This window comes from Chinchilla lanigera, unplaced genomic scaffold (genome assembly GCF_000276665.1).
Source record: "Chinchilla lanigera isolate Chin_1 unplaced genomic scaffold, ChiLan1.0 scaffold00083, whole genome shotgun sequence".
Taxonomy (NCBI): domain Eukaryota; kingdom Metazoa; phylum Chordata; class Mammalia; order Rodentia; family Chinchillidae; genus Chinchilla; species Chinchilla lanigera.
Genome location: NW_004955484.1, coordinates 3,871,199 through 3,884,186, shown reverse-complemented (window position 1 = coordinate 3,884,186; position 12,988 = coordinate 3,871,199). Strand labels below are relative to the sequence as shown.

At 40.8% G+C, this 12,988-nt stretch overlaps 1 protein-coding gene across 4 annotated transcripts in view; it reads left to right on the top strand.

Moving 5' to 3' along the window:
• Positions 1 to 12,988, top strand: part of Hydin (HYDIN, axonemal central pair apparatus protein) — a 380,912-nt gene that overhangs the window by 64,621 nt on the left and 303,303 nt on the right. For all 4 annotated transcript variants that reach the window (XM_013503972.1, XM_013503969.1, XM_013503970.1 and 1 more), the window contains exons 6-7: positions 1,063 to 1,262; positions 10,394 to 10,518. In XM_013503972.1, coding sequence (XP_013359426.1) covers positions 1,063 to 1,262; positions 10,394 to 10,518 — 325 coding nt within the window. The remainder of the gene's footprint in view (positions 1 to 1,062; positions 1,263 to 10,393; positions 10,519 to 12,988) is intronic.

The following is a 12,988-nucleotide window of genomic DNA, read 5'->3' as shown; positions in this document are numbered from 1 at the left end:
TATTAGGACATGAGCTAGCTGAGGCTAGACTGACATGTACTGGCTGGGACATCTGGTGTGTCATCTTACAGTGGGCCACCCAGGCTTCTTCACATGGCAATGGTGGGGTTCCAAGAGCAAGACTGGAAATGCCAAAACTTCTTCAGGACTCAGCTTAAAACTAGCATAACTAGCTAGCTTATAACTAGCAAAACTAGCATAACTAGCTTCTGCCACTTTCTCTTGCTCAAAGCAAAGGGTGGAGACAGAGACTCCACTCCTGATGGAGGAACTGCAGGCTTACACAAAGAGACCATTACAATCATCCATGCAACAAACACATGGGCTGGATTGGTAAGTAGGGTTTAGAAGGTGGCCATGAAGGAATTGGTGTGGACCTCCTTTGATCTAAAGAAAAATGTCTCTTGACTATCACCATTTCCCTTCCCAGGTATCTGGGAAATGTGTGAAGCCTGAGCTCTCCTAGCTTCTAAGTTTTAACACTTGAACTGTGCTCTTTCTCTCAGAAGAGAGGATCTCATTAACAATTCATATGTCTTGAGAAGTTTTCACAGGAATATACTGTTATGGTTGATACATCATGTCAACTTGGGGAGTCTAGAGGTTTGCTAAGTGACTCAGCAGGGAGCCAGGGTCTTTACTTTGCATTCATCCTGAGCCTGTGCAGGAGGAGGGCATGGAGATTATGTGACAGCCACATGCCCCCTGTGGCTAGTTTACAGTGTAAGGAAGGAAAAGAGGCTGCTTGCTGCTGTTCTTCCCTTTTGCTGTTGTTGTTTTTGCTGTTTTCTGCCACCATGAACTGTTGCTCTTTGCCATGTGCCACTCTGCCTCAGAGCCAGCCAAGTATGGACTAAAACCTCCACAAACTGTAAGCTAAATAAACCTTTCCTTCCTTCATTTTGGGCATTGGGTATTTTGTCTCAGCAGCAAGAGAAAAGTAACTAAGATATATACTAAATATTTTTGCAAGAATGCCTGGCATAACCGCTGTCTTTCTTGCAGAGTTAGTTTGATTGTGTTGGTTTTTCCACAACTAATGATTGTATCCTTCCCTCGTAGGATTATGCCCATGTATTGACCTGCGTTACTGAAAGAGAAAAGTTTATCATACCCATCAAAGCTATAGGTGCACGAGCCATCCTGGATTTTCCTGACCAGCTAAATTTTTCCACTTGCCCTGTCAAATACAGCACTCAAAAGATTCTGTTGATACGAAACATTGGCAACAAAGATGCTGTGTTTCACATCGAAACTCGTAGGTATGTGTGCCTTTGGTTCTTGTTTTTGATTGGTTACAGCTAAAGCTGCTCAACACAAACACTTTGCTAGAATAGCATCAGGGTGGAATTGTTTGTTACAGTCCTCAGCTACAAAGCCGGGAGACTTCACTGGCATTAGATTAGATTTCCTCTTCATCCTAAGAGGAAACTAAAAATCAAGGTTTAAGATCTCATACCCGTTTCTTACTAAAGCTCCCTGTTTGTTTTTTAAAGTGCTTGATAAATGTCCTTCTAATACACCATGTGAATTTATAAACAATTATTTGTTTTGACCAAGAATTTTTATAACTGGTTGAATTAGTTTGCTATTGCACCAAATTACAAATTTAGTGGCTTAACACAAGATTATTAACTGACATTGCCGGAGGTCTGAAGTCTCACTGAGCTAAAAAGTACTACCTACATTTCAACAGGTCATACGTGTCAGCAGGGCTGTGACTCTTTGGAAAGCTTGTGGGGAGAATGGATTTCTTTGCTTTTCCCAGCTTCTGAGGCCAGGATGGGGATGGTGGCACAAGCATCTGCTTGGCAAGTGCAAGGTGCTGCGTTCGATTCCTGGTACCAAAAGAAAAAAAATCCAGCTTCTGAGGCCATCCACATTCCTGGCTCATGACCCTCAGTTTCTCATCTGAAAATTGGGGGAAAGTATGGCAGCCACTTCACAGGATTGGTATGAGGAAAATAAAAATCAGTAAACATAAACTTCTGATATATAGCAAATGCTATATAGTAAGTTTTGGCTCTTTTGTATTTTTTCTTCAAATGAGCTAATGCCAGAGTGGATGACAGAATAACTCCTCGAATAGGCCCATGTCCTCATCCCCAGAACCTCCGACTATATAATGTTACATGGCAAAGGAGGTTAATATTATAGGTGCAAGTAGGGCTGCAATTCAACTGGCCTTAAAAACGGGAAGGTTATCCTGGATTCTCTGGAGGGGCCCAATGTAATTACAGGGATCTTAAAAATAGCACAAGGAATTAGAAGAAAATTTCAGGATGATGAGATGTGAGAGGGACTCAACCTCCTATTGCCTGATTTAAAGATGAGAAAACTGTGGCGTAAGGAGGGTCTATCAAGAGCACAGGGATAGTACGTAATGGAGTTGGATTTTAACCTGAATATTCATGGAGTAACTGCAGTGTAGACACCATGGGACAATATATAAAATGCTGAGAAAATTCTTGCTTTTGATGACCTCTACAAGACGGGACATGAGAACAGGGGCTGCTTAATGGGCCCTTAACAACCTTGACTAGCTTGAGAAGACACAGGGGAAGGGATCAAGTTCTTTTTCATGACTTTTTCAGAAGTAGTATGTATACTGTTCTGGGCTGTGAGCCGAATTTCAGAAGGGCTTTTTCTTGGAATCTTTTTTTACTTAAGGACATCTCTCTTTAGAAAGGACTAGCTTTTGCTTCTGTCATGGTTCTAAAAGATTAGACTACTATGGAATGATCTGTTGATGGTTTCTTGGCTGAAGCATTCTTGAACTGGAGGAATATAGTCAAACGCAAATCTGCATAAGGTACAAAATCCAAACTTATGAATTTCCTAGAGAAATCTATTTTCTCTCACACAAAGCCGAGATAGACATTTTTCCTTTTGATAGTGAAAGAATGTTTTGGCAGCTCTTCAAGTTCCCAGTTTTATGTGGGATTTATTACCAGTCACCTGGCTTGACCACTTGAAAGCCCTGTTTCCTGCTCCAGTATGGTTATTAAGAAACCAGGCTTCTGCTTATTGGGAACTCAGGATAAGACCTAGCATTAGTTCAGTGGCTTACTGCTGTGATTCCTCTTTCCTCTTTGCTTTGGAATCCTGTGAGTTTTCCTTATTTTGCTCTATACATTTAATTAGTTTTATTTTATCCAGTCCTTCTGGCTATTTTTAATAGTAGAAGAATTTAAGGTTACCCGGTCTGCTATACTGTAGTTAGCAGGGTTGCCATATTGCAGGTTGAAGGCATATCCTCCGAGTATCTCAGGAGTATCGCTATCTCTGAACCACTTCATGTAGAACCACATTTCTGACTGATAACATATTTCTCTTGGCTAAAAAAAATTTGTTTTTAACATTTCTTATAGCACAAGTCTACTATAAATTTTCTCCATTTTTGTCTATTTGGAAAAAACTATTTTTCCTTTATTTGTGGAAGATATTTTCTCTTCAATATAAAATTCTGGGTTAACAACTAGATATACATATATTTTCCAATATTTTAAAGATATCATTCAATTGTCCTTTGGCTTACATTTTCCTTATAAGAAATCTGCTGCAATTCTTATTTTTGTTCGTCCACATTTATTGTAGCTACATCTTTTTCTTTGGCTGCTTTCATAACTTTATTCTTATGTTTTGTTTTTTGCAGTTTAAATATGATGTGTGTAGGTATGGGTTTTGTTTTTATTTTTGTCTGGGATTTTGTTCAGTTTTGTTTTGTTTTAATACTGTTGGGATTCCCTGAACTTGCTGGATATTTCATTGTTTTTGGAAGATCTCAGCCATTCCTTCTTCAAATATTTCTTCTCCAAACTTCTGTTCTGCTTATGGGGAAGTTCTATCTGCCACAGGTGAAAGCCACTGGTGACACAGTGGTAAATGTCCAAGCCACTCAGAAGGAAGGGAATTGTCTATCTTTAAACTTCAAGTGTTTGCCCTGCGGCCTCTGCTCTCTGGTGGGGTTCAAGAAAAGTTGTGATTTTGTAGTTTGTCTGTGGTTTTTTTTTTTTTTTTTTCCTCAAATAAGAGAACTTTATAGTTTTTTTTTTTTTTTACATCCCAGAGGGAAGACTTTCTGAACCACTTTAAATAAATTGACTATCACAGGCAAAAGCAACACTCTTTTGGTAATCAGAGTCTCCTGTTATTGTTCATAAGTGCATGTAGCCCCACTATCATCTCATGGTAAGTCCATGTATGTTGACCAAAGGAGAAGATGAGTTATTCAGGTCCCTCACCGTGGTTTAAAAGAATCCATTTTTTCAATTCAAAAAATGGCCTCCCCAAACCATCCTCCATAATATGCAGGAAAACCTTCCTTTTACATTGATATGTTTATATGAAAAAGAGTATCAACCTGCTATGAAAAAATGAGCACAAGCAGCAGATCTTCTTGGACTATTTGTCTGAATCTTAAAAATTACATGTAATACAGTACAGTAAGTCCCCAATTAAGGAACATTCAAGTTGCAGCTTTCACAGATACCAACAAACGGGCCTTACATTAAGAACATTCATAGATGCAGACAAATCATAGAAGTAGCTCACGTGTCTGCTAGACACTGTCACAGCTGCGCTGCTGTGAGCTTACTGTACCATGTGATAATGTGCAATAGTAGTACACAATGCCCACTCAGAGCCCGGGATGTCTGGAAGCAAGAGGAAGAGCAGTGATGATGGGGAAGGGACTTCGAGGAAGCACAAAGCAGTATACAAATTGTATATTTGTGTCAAAGTTGTGTAAGACTCACTTTGTCAGACTTATGAACAAATTTGACTTGTGACCATTCTCCCAGAATAGAACTTGTTCGTAAGTCAGGGACTTGCTGTGTAGAAAGGATGAGCCAGGAATCCCAAGAACATTAGAGACTCTGACCCAACATCACTATTTCACACATGAAGGAAGTTAGGTGTGAAATGGGAAATGGCTTATTCAGGTTTCCCCAGTAAGTTAATACCAAAACCTGGATTAGAACAAACGAGGGCCGGTTCTGGGCTTGTTTGCCCTCTGAGCTGTTTCTCACCTTCCTCTACTAGTATCCCTGTGGGGGCTATTAGCTTTCCTAAACTGCTGGGCCAGCTGGATTCCAGCTGAGTTTGAAAAAAAACTGGAAAATAGGGAGATGGGAGAAGCCAGAATGTTTATCCTCCTCCCTCTCAATCTTTAGCAGAGCCCTCAGCAGCAACTGTATCTCCTCTGTGGTTCTAGCTGCTGTCAGAATGGCTTGCTGTGATTCCACCTTTTTGCAGGTTACTGTAGTCCCCAGGGTCTATAATGCTTCTTTTGCCTTCAGCCCAAGAGTGGAAACGGCTTACTGCTGTGAACAATTCCAGAGCTGTCTCACTACCTTAGATTAGGTTTCTCATCTGCCTCATCTTTTGTGTAACAAAGCCTCTCAAATTCTCTGCTTTCAAATATTTTTGTTTTCCTGTTTAAACCCCTCTTGAAATGGTAGTCTTATGCTCTTTACACAAAAGGCATGTTTTCCAGCTATGTTGTCAAATCCGTGAGCTGCCTCAAATCCTTCCAATTAATTCTTTTTCCAAATTAGTCAGTTGGCTTCTGTTGTTTGTGACTGAGAACCCCAAGTGAGAGAGAATGCGGTCGCATTTGTGGTGGTGTCATATTGAAGCCGATTCTCTGAGGATATTCCCTAGTAAGTAGTATCCTTTCTAAAAACTGCACCAGTGATTCTGTTTCCCAGAAGTGTTCTTAGTGTATATGTTGTTAGTCTACATGGTAAAGCAATGGATCTGGTTTGAGAATTTAGAGTTAAAAACCCCCTATCCATTCATGGTTCGGTTGCTTTTAGGATCAACATACAACTAGAGACAACATCACATAGGAGATTGTTTTAAAAACAGAACATATTTTTCCCACTGAAATAATTATTTAATTACTAGTTATGTTTATGAAAAGGTTAGATTTATATAAATTATAAAAATAAAACTTTATGTATCTGTTGTCAGCATTTGAATGTGTCTCAAGTAAAAGAATTGTGTCTCTATTCGTTTGTATGTCCTCAGCATTTAGCATGCATCTAGCATAAATAAAAGCTCAATAAATGTTCATAGGATGCCTAACCAACAATATATCACAAAGGCAAAGCTACAACTATAAATCTGTAAAATAATTTAAAATAAAAAACATGCTCCAAGTACTATAAAATGGGCATAATGTTTTTTACTGTAATAAAAAGAGCTGCAATGGGCTATAAAATGTACAGAGAATATAAACCATTACCATTCAGCTTTATTACAATTTTAACCTAAAACTCTAGTAGGTCCCAAAATGACTTTGACTGTTAAAGTAGGATTAATATTGAAAGGTGAAAGAGGAGGATTAAGAAGCAATTTCAAACTCTAAAACCCCAAGTTGGTAATTAAATAAGAAAGATGATCTGAGGAAAAAATACTAACATCATATTAATATTTAATATAATAAAGACTAGTATTTAGGCTTCTGTAAAAATAATGAACCATTTGAACAAGATAGTTTTAGTTCTTAAGAACAGTTCACGATAGAAGAAAGACTCCATCTTTCCCATGGTTCATGATTTTTCACAAAGTCAAGCTCCTTTCATAATTAAATATTTGGTATTAATGAGAATGTGATATCAAAATCAAACAGTTTGATATGCAGAACCAGCTTTATGCCCTTGAGGAATAACACTTTTAACTTCTTTATAATAGCATTTTCTGATACTTGGTATTTTCTAGCCTGTTCAGGCTGTCTGCCTTTAGTAAAATGAAATACAAAATCAAATTATAGACAATGTTTAAGCACCAGAACTTAACACACTCTACCCAATTAACACCTGATTTATTGAAGCTTAGGCATATCTAAGTGGCGATGGCTATCCCAGGTGATTTTCTAGTGTCTGAAGAAGTTAGTGTAATTTAAACCTAAATTAGCACAAGGGGAAAGTATCCATTACCACCCAGTGGAATTCGGATTCCTGCAGCTCCCCATACCAGTGTCGTCTTCTCTGCAGAAAATTAGCTTAGGTCCAGCAACATAAAAATATCCAATTCATTTTAAAACTGTTCTTTTGCTACTGAGAAATATTTGAAAAGAAAATGAAAGCACAGTGCAGGAAGAAAAATATCAGGAAGTGGAGAGGCAAAGCCAGAAGATATTGCTATGCTGTTACTGTCAAAGCCAGAAAACGGGGCCTCTTTTCCCAACTCTTCAGATTCTCACTAAGGCAGAAGAAAAGAAAGAACCTTGAGCCTGGAAGACTCAACCATCTCCCGTGAGGCAGAGGTTCTCGAGCTCCTGAAAGTTTACTTTTCTGTTTGGCCAAGACGTTGATGTTGTAAAAATTGATGGGTGATTGCCCATACCATAATTTTTCCTCCAAATTTTATTGTAATTCAGTTCACCAACCTCTTCTGAGAGGTTGTGAGTAAAGATTTTGTGAGTAAAGAATCACGTGTGTGATGGTGAGAACCTCTGTGGCTTCCACATCCAGGGGAGCACTAGGGTAGGCAGAAGGAATGGAAGCTAGAATACTGGCATCCTGCAGCTCTCCCGCTACATAGTTGGGCAACTTTAGGCAAGTTGCCTGCCCTTGAGGGAATCTGTTTTTTCACATCTATGGTACAAATAACAATATCTACCTTCTCAAGATTAGATTGACATACATAAAGTACAGTACCCCCTAGAATAAAGTATATGCTCACAATGAGTTGTGTCTTCTTCCCCTGGGAGGCTCTGTGTTTTTCTTTTCTTTTCTTCTCTCCTTTTTATTTTTATTTTTTATTGTACTGGAGACTGAACCCAGGGTCTTTGCACTGAACCACATCCCCAGCCCTTTTTTATAACCTTTTCTTTTCAGATAGAGTCTTGTTAAATGGCTATGTAATCCAGGCTGGATTTGAACTTGTGGTCCTCCTGCCTCCGTCTCTCAGAATGCTGATATTCCAGGTGTGCACCATCACAACCAGCTTGCCTTTCTTTTTATTTTGCTCTGTGTTTTTTCTACTAGAGAGAGTTTTCATGCATGCCTCTCAGTAGTTAGAAACTCCAGAGAGGAAAAAAGAAAAAGACAAATTTCATGAGCAGGCACTCTATTGTGCATACCATACTGGGAGCTTTATATATACAAGATTCTATTTAAGAGGTGACTGAGTCTGGGCTCTGATCTGTGACTTCGGAAGAAGTATGGCACGTGGGAAGTGGTGGGTGTTCTGGTAACGACCCTGGCAGTTCTGGATTGTTGATGTGGAGAACACAATCTGGTTGGAAGGCAGAGCAGGTGCCGTGCTGGGAGAGCTTGTGGCTGAAGAGACCAAAGCCTCCCACTCATCCCACCCCAGTTGACTGGGCATGTGGCAGGTGTGTGTGCTAATTTGAACAGATGTATGTGTGTACTCAGAATGCAAAACCTGGTTGGAAGCAGATTGTGTGGGACCTTGAATACTTAGGAGTTCAACACTATTGGGTAGATTATGAGGACTGCTGATGGTGTTTGAGCAAGAGACTGATGTGTTGTGATGTTTGTGTGTGTGTGTGTGTGTGTGTGTGTGTGTGTGTGTGTTTCACAGATTCTCCAGAGCTATGTAAAGGATGGAGGGGAGAATGACAAAGCACAAATTTATCTAAACCTCCAAACTCATCCTTAGGTTGATCTTTCAGCATCTTGGGGCTGCAGTGAAGGAGAAGAAAATAGCAATCACAAAAATAATAATATAAACACTGGCACTCCCATGTATAAGGCATTATTCTTAGCACTCCACCTGTATCAACCCCTTTAGTCGGCACTGTAACCCTATACAGCAGGTGATGTCAATACACTCATTTTAGGGATGATGAGATTGAAATTTTCAGTTTAGGTATTTGTCCAAAGTCATGGCATAATTGGGTTCTGAACTCTTTCAGTTGGCTCCATAGGCTAAGCTAATTTAGTAGCCACCACTTTAGGGAGCTCCTATAGCAATGCCTGGGGATCTCCAGAGGATTGGCACCCTGGGTATGGTGAAAAGACTAAAAACTGAAGGGAAGATCAAGAAGTAGGAGGAGAGATCAAAGTGGAGAGCATCAGAGAAGATAAGTAAGTATCCAAGGTCAGAGGGTTCACGGTCCTGCGGTAATTATCTCAGGTATTGCTGATGTTACCCTTGCTGTAAGCACTGCTCCTTCAGAGTGAAAAGCTTAGGTTTTCTGAAATTGAGTTCATTATCTAAGGGAAGATTTAAGGAAGGATGATTCTAAAAACTGTTTTGATATAAGTAAATAATCAGAAACAGCTTAGCCTGCCAGATGCATTGTACAACACATTACTTTGAAAAACTAGCAATTTAAAGAAGTGAAATGGACCATGAAAATAATTAAACAGGCTGAATTTCCTCTTTAGAAGGAAGAACTCCATAAGTTATTTAAGGTGGTTCTTAATCAGATCCAGCTTCTCTCTTTGCAATAGCAAGATTCCCTTCCAGGACAATTAGATGAAACTATTTCCTGTTCCCAAATCCACCCTCGCTCCCCACAATGTCTACACCCCCAAGTTCTATTTTCAAGACACAGAACTTGTCCTGTTTGCCTTTCCAAATTCTTTTGCCCAGGAGCTGACCTCTGTGGCCTGGGTCAACAGTCCCCTGTGCCTTCTGGCTTCTGCTCAGGTCCCACGAAACAATTGGACGGAGGAAGATATGAGATCAGAATATTCTTTACCTCACTGTCTTCTCTGTGAGACCACGTGGACTGGCCATCTCTTTGGATCAAAGCTCCTTTCTCCTATAAGGCAGGCTTCTCTTAGAACTCTCCTGTGGGCTTCAAAACCACTCCTCCCTATGCGTGGCCTATAGATGGTAACAGTTCTATGGGCCCTACCCTGGCTTTTGAACCATTTCTATAGTTCCCTACACTCTTCCTATCCTCTTTAAATGAATCTTTGTTAAACTGTTCTGGAATTTCCTAATATCACTGTGCCATTGCTTTCCTTTTGAGACTCTGATATCTTTGTCTACTATCATGCCCTCTCTTTTCTGACCTCTCACAAAATTTGATTTTTACCCCTGGAAGGCACCGTTCTTTTGCAAATAACAATATATGTGTGTGTGTTTTAAGTCTGTCTCTTACTAGAATCTCAGTATCTTGAGAACACGGGCTGCATTGTACTCATTTGTGATCACCCTAACCCGGTGCTTGAACCCAGCAAGAACACTCAACAAATGTTAGGCAAAAGAGGTCACAAATAAGAATATTATTACATCATTTAAGTCTCTTTTAAACTTGCTAATCTATTATTTTAAAATTAAAACTAAGTTCTTTTGCATTAGGGAAAAAAGTATATCTGCAGAACTGGAGCTCAAGTCTCCTCTCTTCCTCCTCTCACAGTAGCTAGAAATGTTCTCTGATGATGTCTCTCCATATGTGTTGTAGGCCTTTCTCTGTGGAACCAACTGATGGAACTCTTAATGTGGGAGAATCCATGCAACTGGAAGTTGATTTTGAACCACAGAGCGTGGGTGATCACAGTGAAAGACTTATAGTGTGTTATGACACAGGTACGCATAATTCTTTGCTTAAAATTCTATATATTAGGAAAGATCAAGTAGAGCATATGATGGGGCCAAATAGGAAATGGTATTTTGCCTACTGCAAACTAAGTCTGCAAGGTAAAGAACCGAAGAATGAATGCCTTCACTGGAAATGGTGTGCCAGATATAAGTCCCACCTAGCTGATTAAGAATTCAGGGCTCAGGAAGGAACCAATACCCAGAAGTCACATTGGTGAATTGAAGTTATTTATATGTAAATGAAAACTTGAAGGTAATGAATATCCGATGGATTTTCCATTTGACTTACAGCTGCATTTGGCTAGCATTTTATAAATGTAATCCTAGTTCAGAATGTTCTTATATATACCCACTAGTCTATTTGAGATCTAGAAACTTTAATCCTTAGAACATGCAAATATCTTTCATGAATATAGGACTGAATCTATCACCACTGGCATTTTCTTCAGGCCCACACCCCTATATAATCATGGAAATTACACACTACTTTGGCAAATATTTAATTTACGGTCATGTAGACTGCATGTGCATTATGCGGTTTCAAATTACTATTTTATCATTTCCGTATGGCCTTACAGGGTAGACATCCCCACATGACCATCCCAGACTTGCCTTGGGCAGGTCAACCCATATGGAGATGTTCCAGGGAGGTAATAGGGGTAGATAAGGCCTTGGAATTGTCCATATAACGACTTTGACCTTCCAAGCCCAAGTTGCTAAATGTCCATGCCTGGACTGCCCTATCTGAGAGCCAGTGTTTACCTGGAAGGCCCTGGCCTGGCTTCAGTGGATAGCTCTCACCCACTGTTCCTGGACACTTAATCCCTCTCAGCCTTGGTCTGCTGTTCTAATGAAATAAATATAACAGCAAAAATACAATGCTTCACTGGATTCTTATGAGGCTTAACAAGGCACTGCATATCAATGATTTAGCACAGCACCAGTGTCACAGAAACGGTCCCTACAAATGTGAGCCATTACTCCACCGACACTCAAGAAAGGCAAGTACCATACCAAAGATCACAAAGTTAGATAACTGGAGGAGTCGGGATATAAATCCCAGTATAGCATCAGGCCCTATCCCATGCTGCAGTCATAAGAGAACACATCCTGGATGTGATGCCATGGTCCCACTGACACCCTAGGTTCTGGGTTTCCCGCACTCTTCATCTCACCCATGAGTTGGCCCATCCCCGTACAGTTTGCTCTCAACCCCGTGCATTAGCCTATTTCTCCAGCAAGGAAACTCAGACCCAAGACTCTGTATAGCTGTCTTGTCTCTGCCCCAAAGGAGACCCGACCTCACATGGCTTCCCTCTTCCCCACTCCTTGCAGGAAAGTAGGGGGCTCTGTCTTCCTCAGGGAAGAAGGTACCAGAGGTTCAAGAACTGTATGTGGCAAGACACAACGTTGAGTGTAGGAGGCCTGGGGAAAGAGCCCTGCCATAACTGGGTGCTCTCAGGCAGTTCCAGCCCCTTCTTGGTTTCAGTTCCTCCACAGTTCCCAGAGGCAGCAGGATCTCCCAAGGTAGTCCCAGGTTTTTTCACTTGTGGGGAAGGTGGTGCCCCTGACACCTACCTTCCACTATCAGACCAGGGGTCCAGCCCTGTGAGTATCGGGAAACCCCAAATGAAGACACACTTGAGGGAGGAACAGTAGTATCCACCTGGCCAGTTTTCACTCAAAGCTCACAGCCTGTGTGGGGAGGCAGGCAGTACAAGATCAAGCAGACCCTGCCCTGTGCCAAGTCGGAGTCCAACTTGGTCCCTGGGGTAAGGGCTGGGTCCTCAGAGAAAGCTGAACAGTATCAAGCTGCATCCAACTACTTCTGCCTTTGTCTTCAAGACTAGAGCAGCCTGGAGCACCCTGGAGCACTCTGGCCTGGGTCTGAAACTGGCTGTAGCTTGGGCTTTGGCTGAGCTGGAAGTACTACTGATGAATGTGGAGCTCCTCCACTGGAGTCAGTGACTGGGTTGCTTATTTCCATTTATTATTTCATGATTTTTCTTCATTTCCTTCTCATATTATCCATTCCTGTTGATAGGTAAGTGGACTCAGAGTGTCTGCAGAAGTGCACTGTAGGGAGAAAACAGAAAGTACACAGCCAAGGAAAGAGCATTAAGAAAGTGATATCGAGGTCACAGTCCAAAGTTTCTGGCTTTGTGGATGGATGCACATCTGATCAGGACAATTCAAGCCCCTGCCTATGACCTATAACTGAGTGGTGCTGGCTCCACACCGCCCAACTTAACAACACATAAGCAACCAGTGGCCAAGTCTGTGTGTCTTACCATTAGCATTACCTGCAGTTCACTGCCGGTAAGGGAAACCTAATTTGGACTAGCTTCCACAAAAGAGGAAACTCATGACACATATAAGCAAATAAAAGTACAACTCATAACACTTCCGGAATGTCAGTTTCCCAAGGTGCTTATGTTATTTTACTCTCTCATCCACA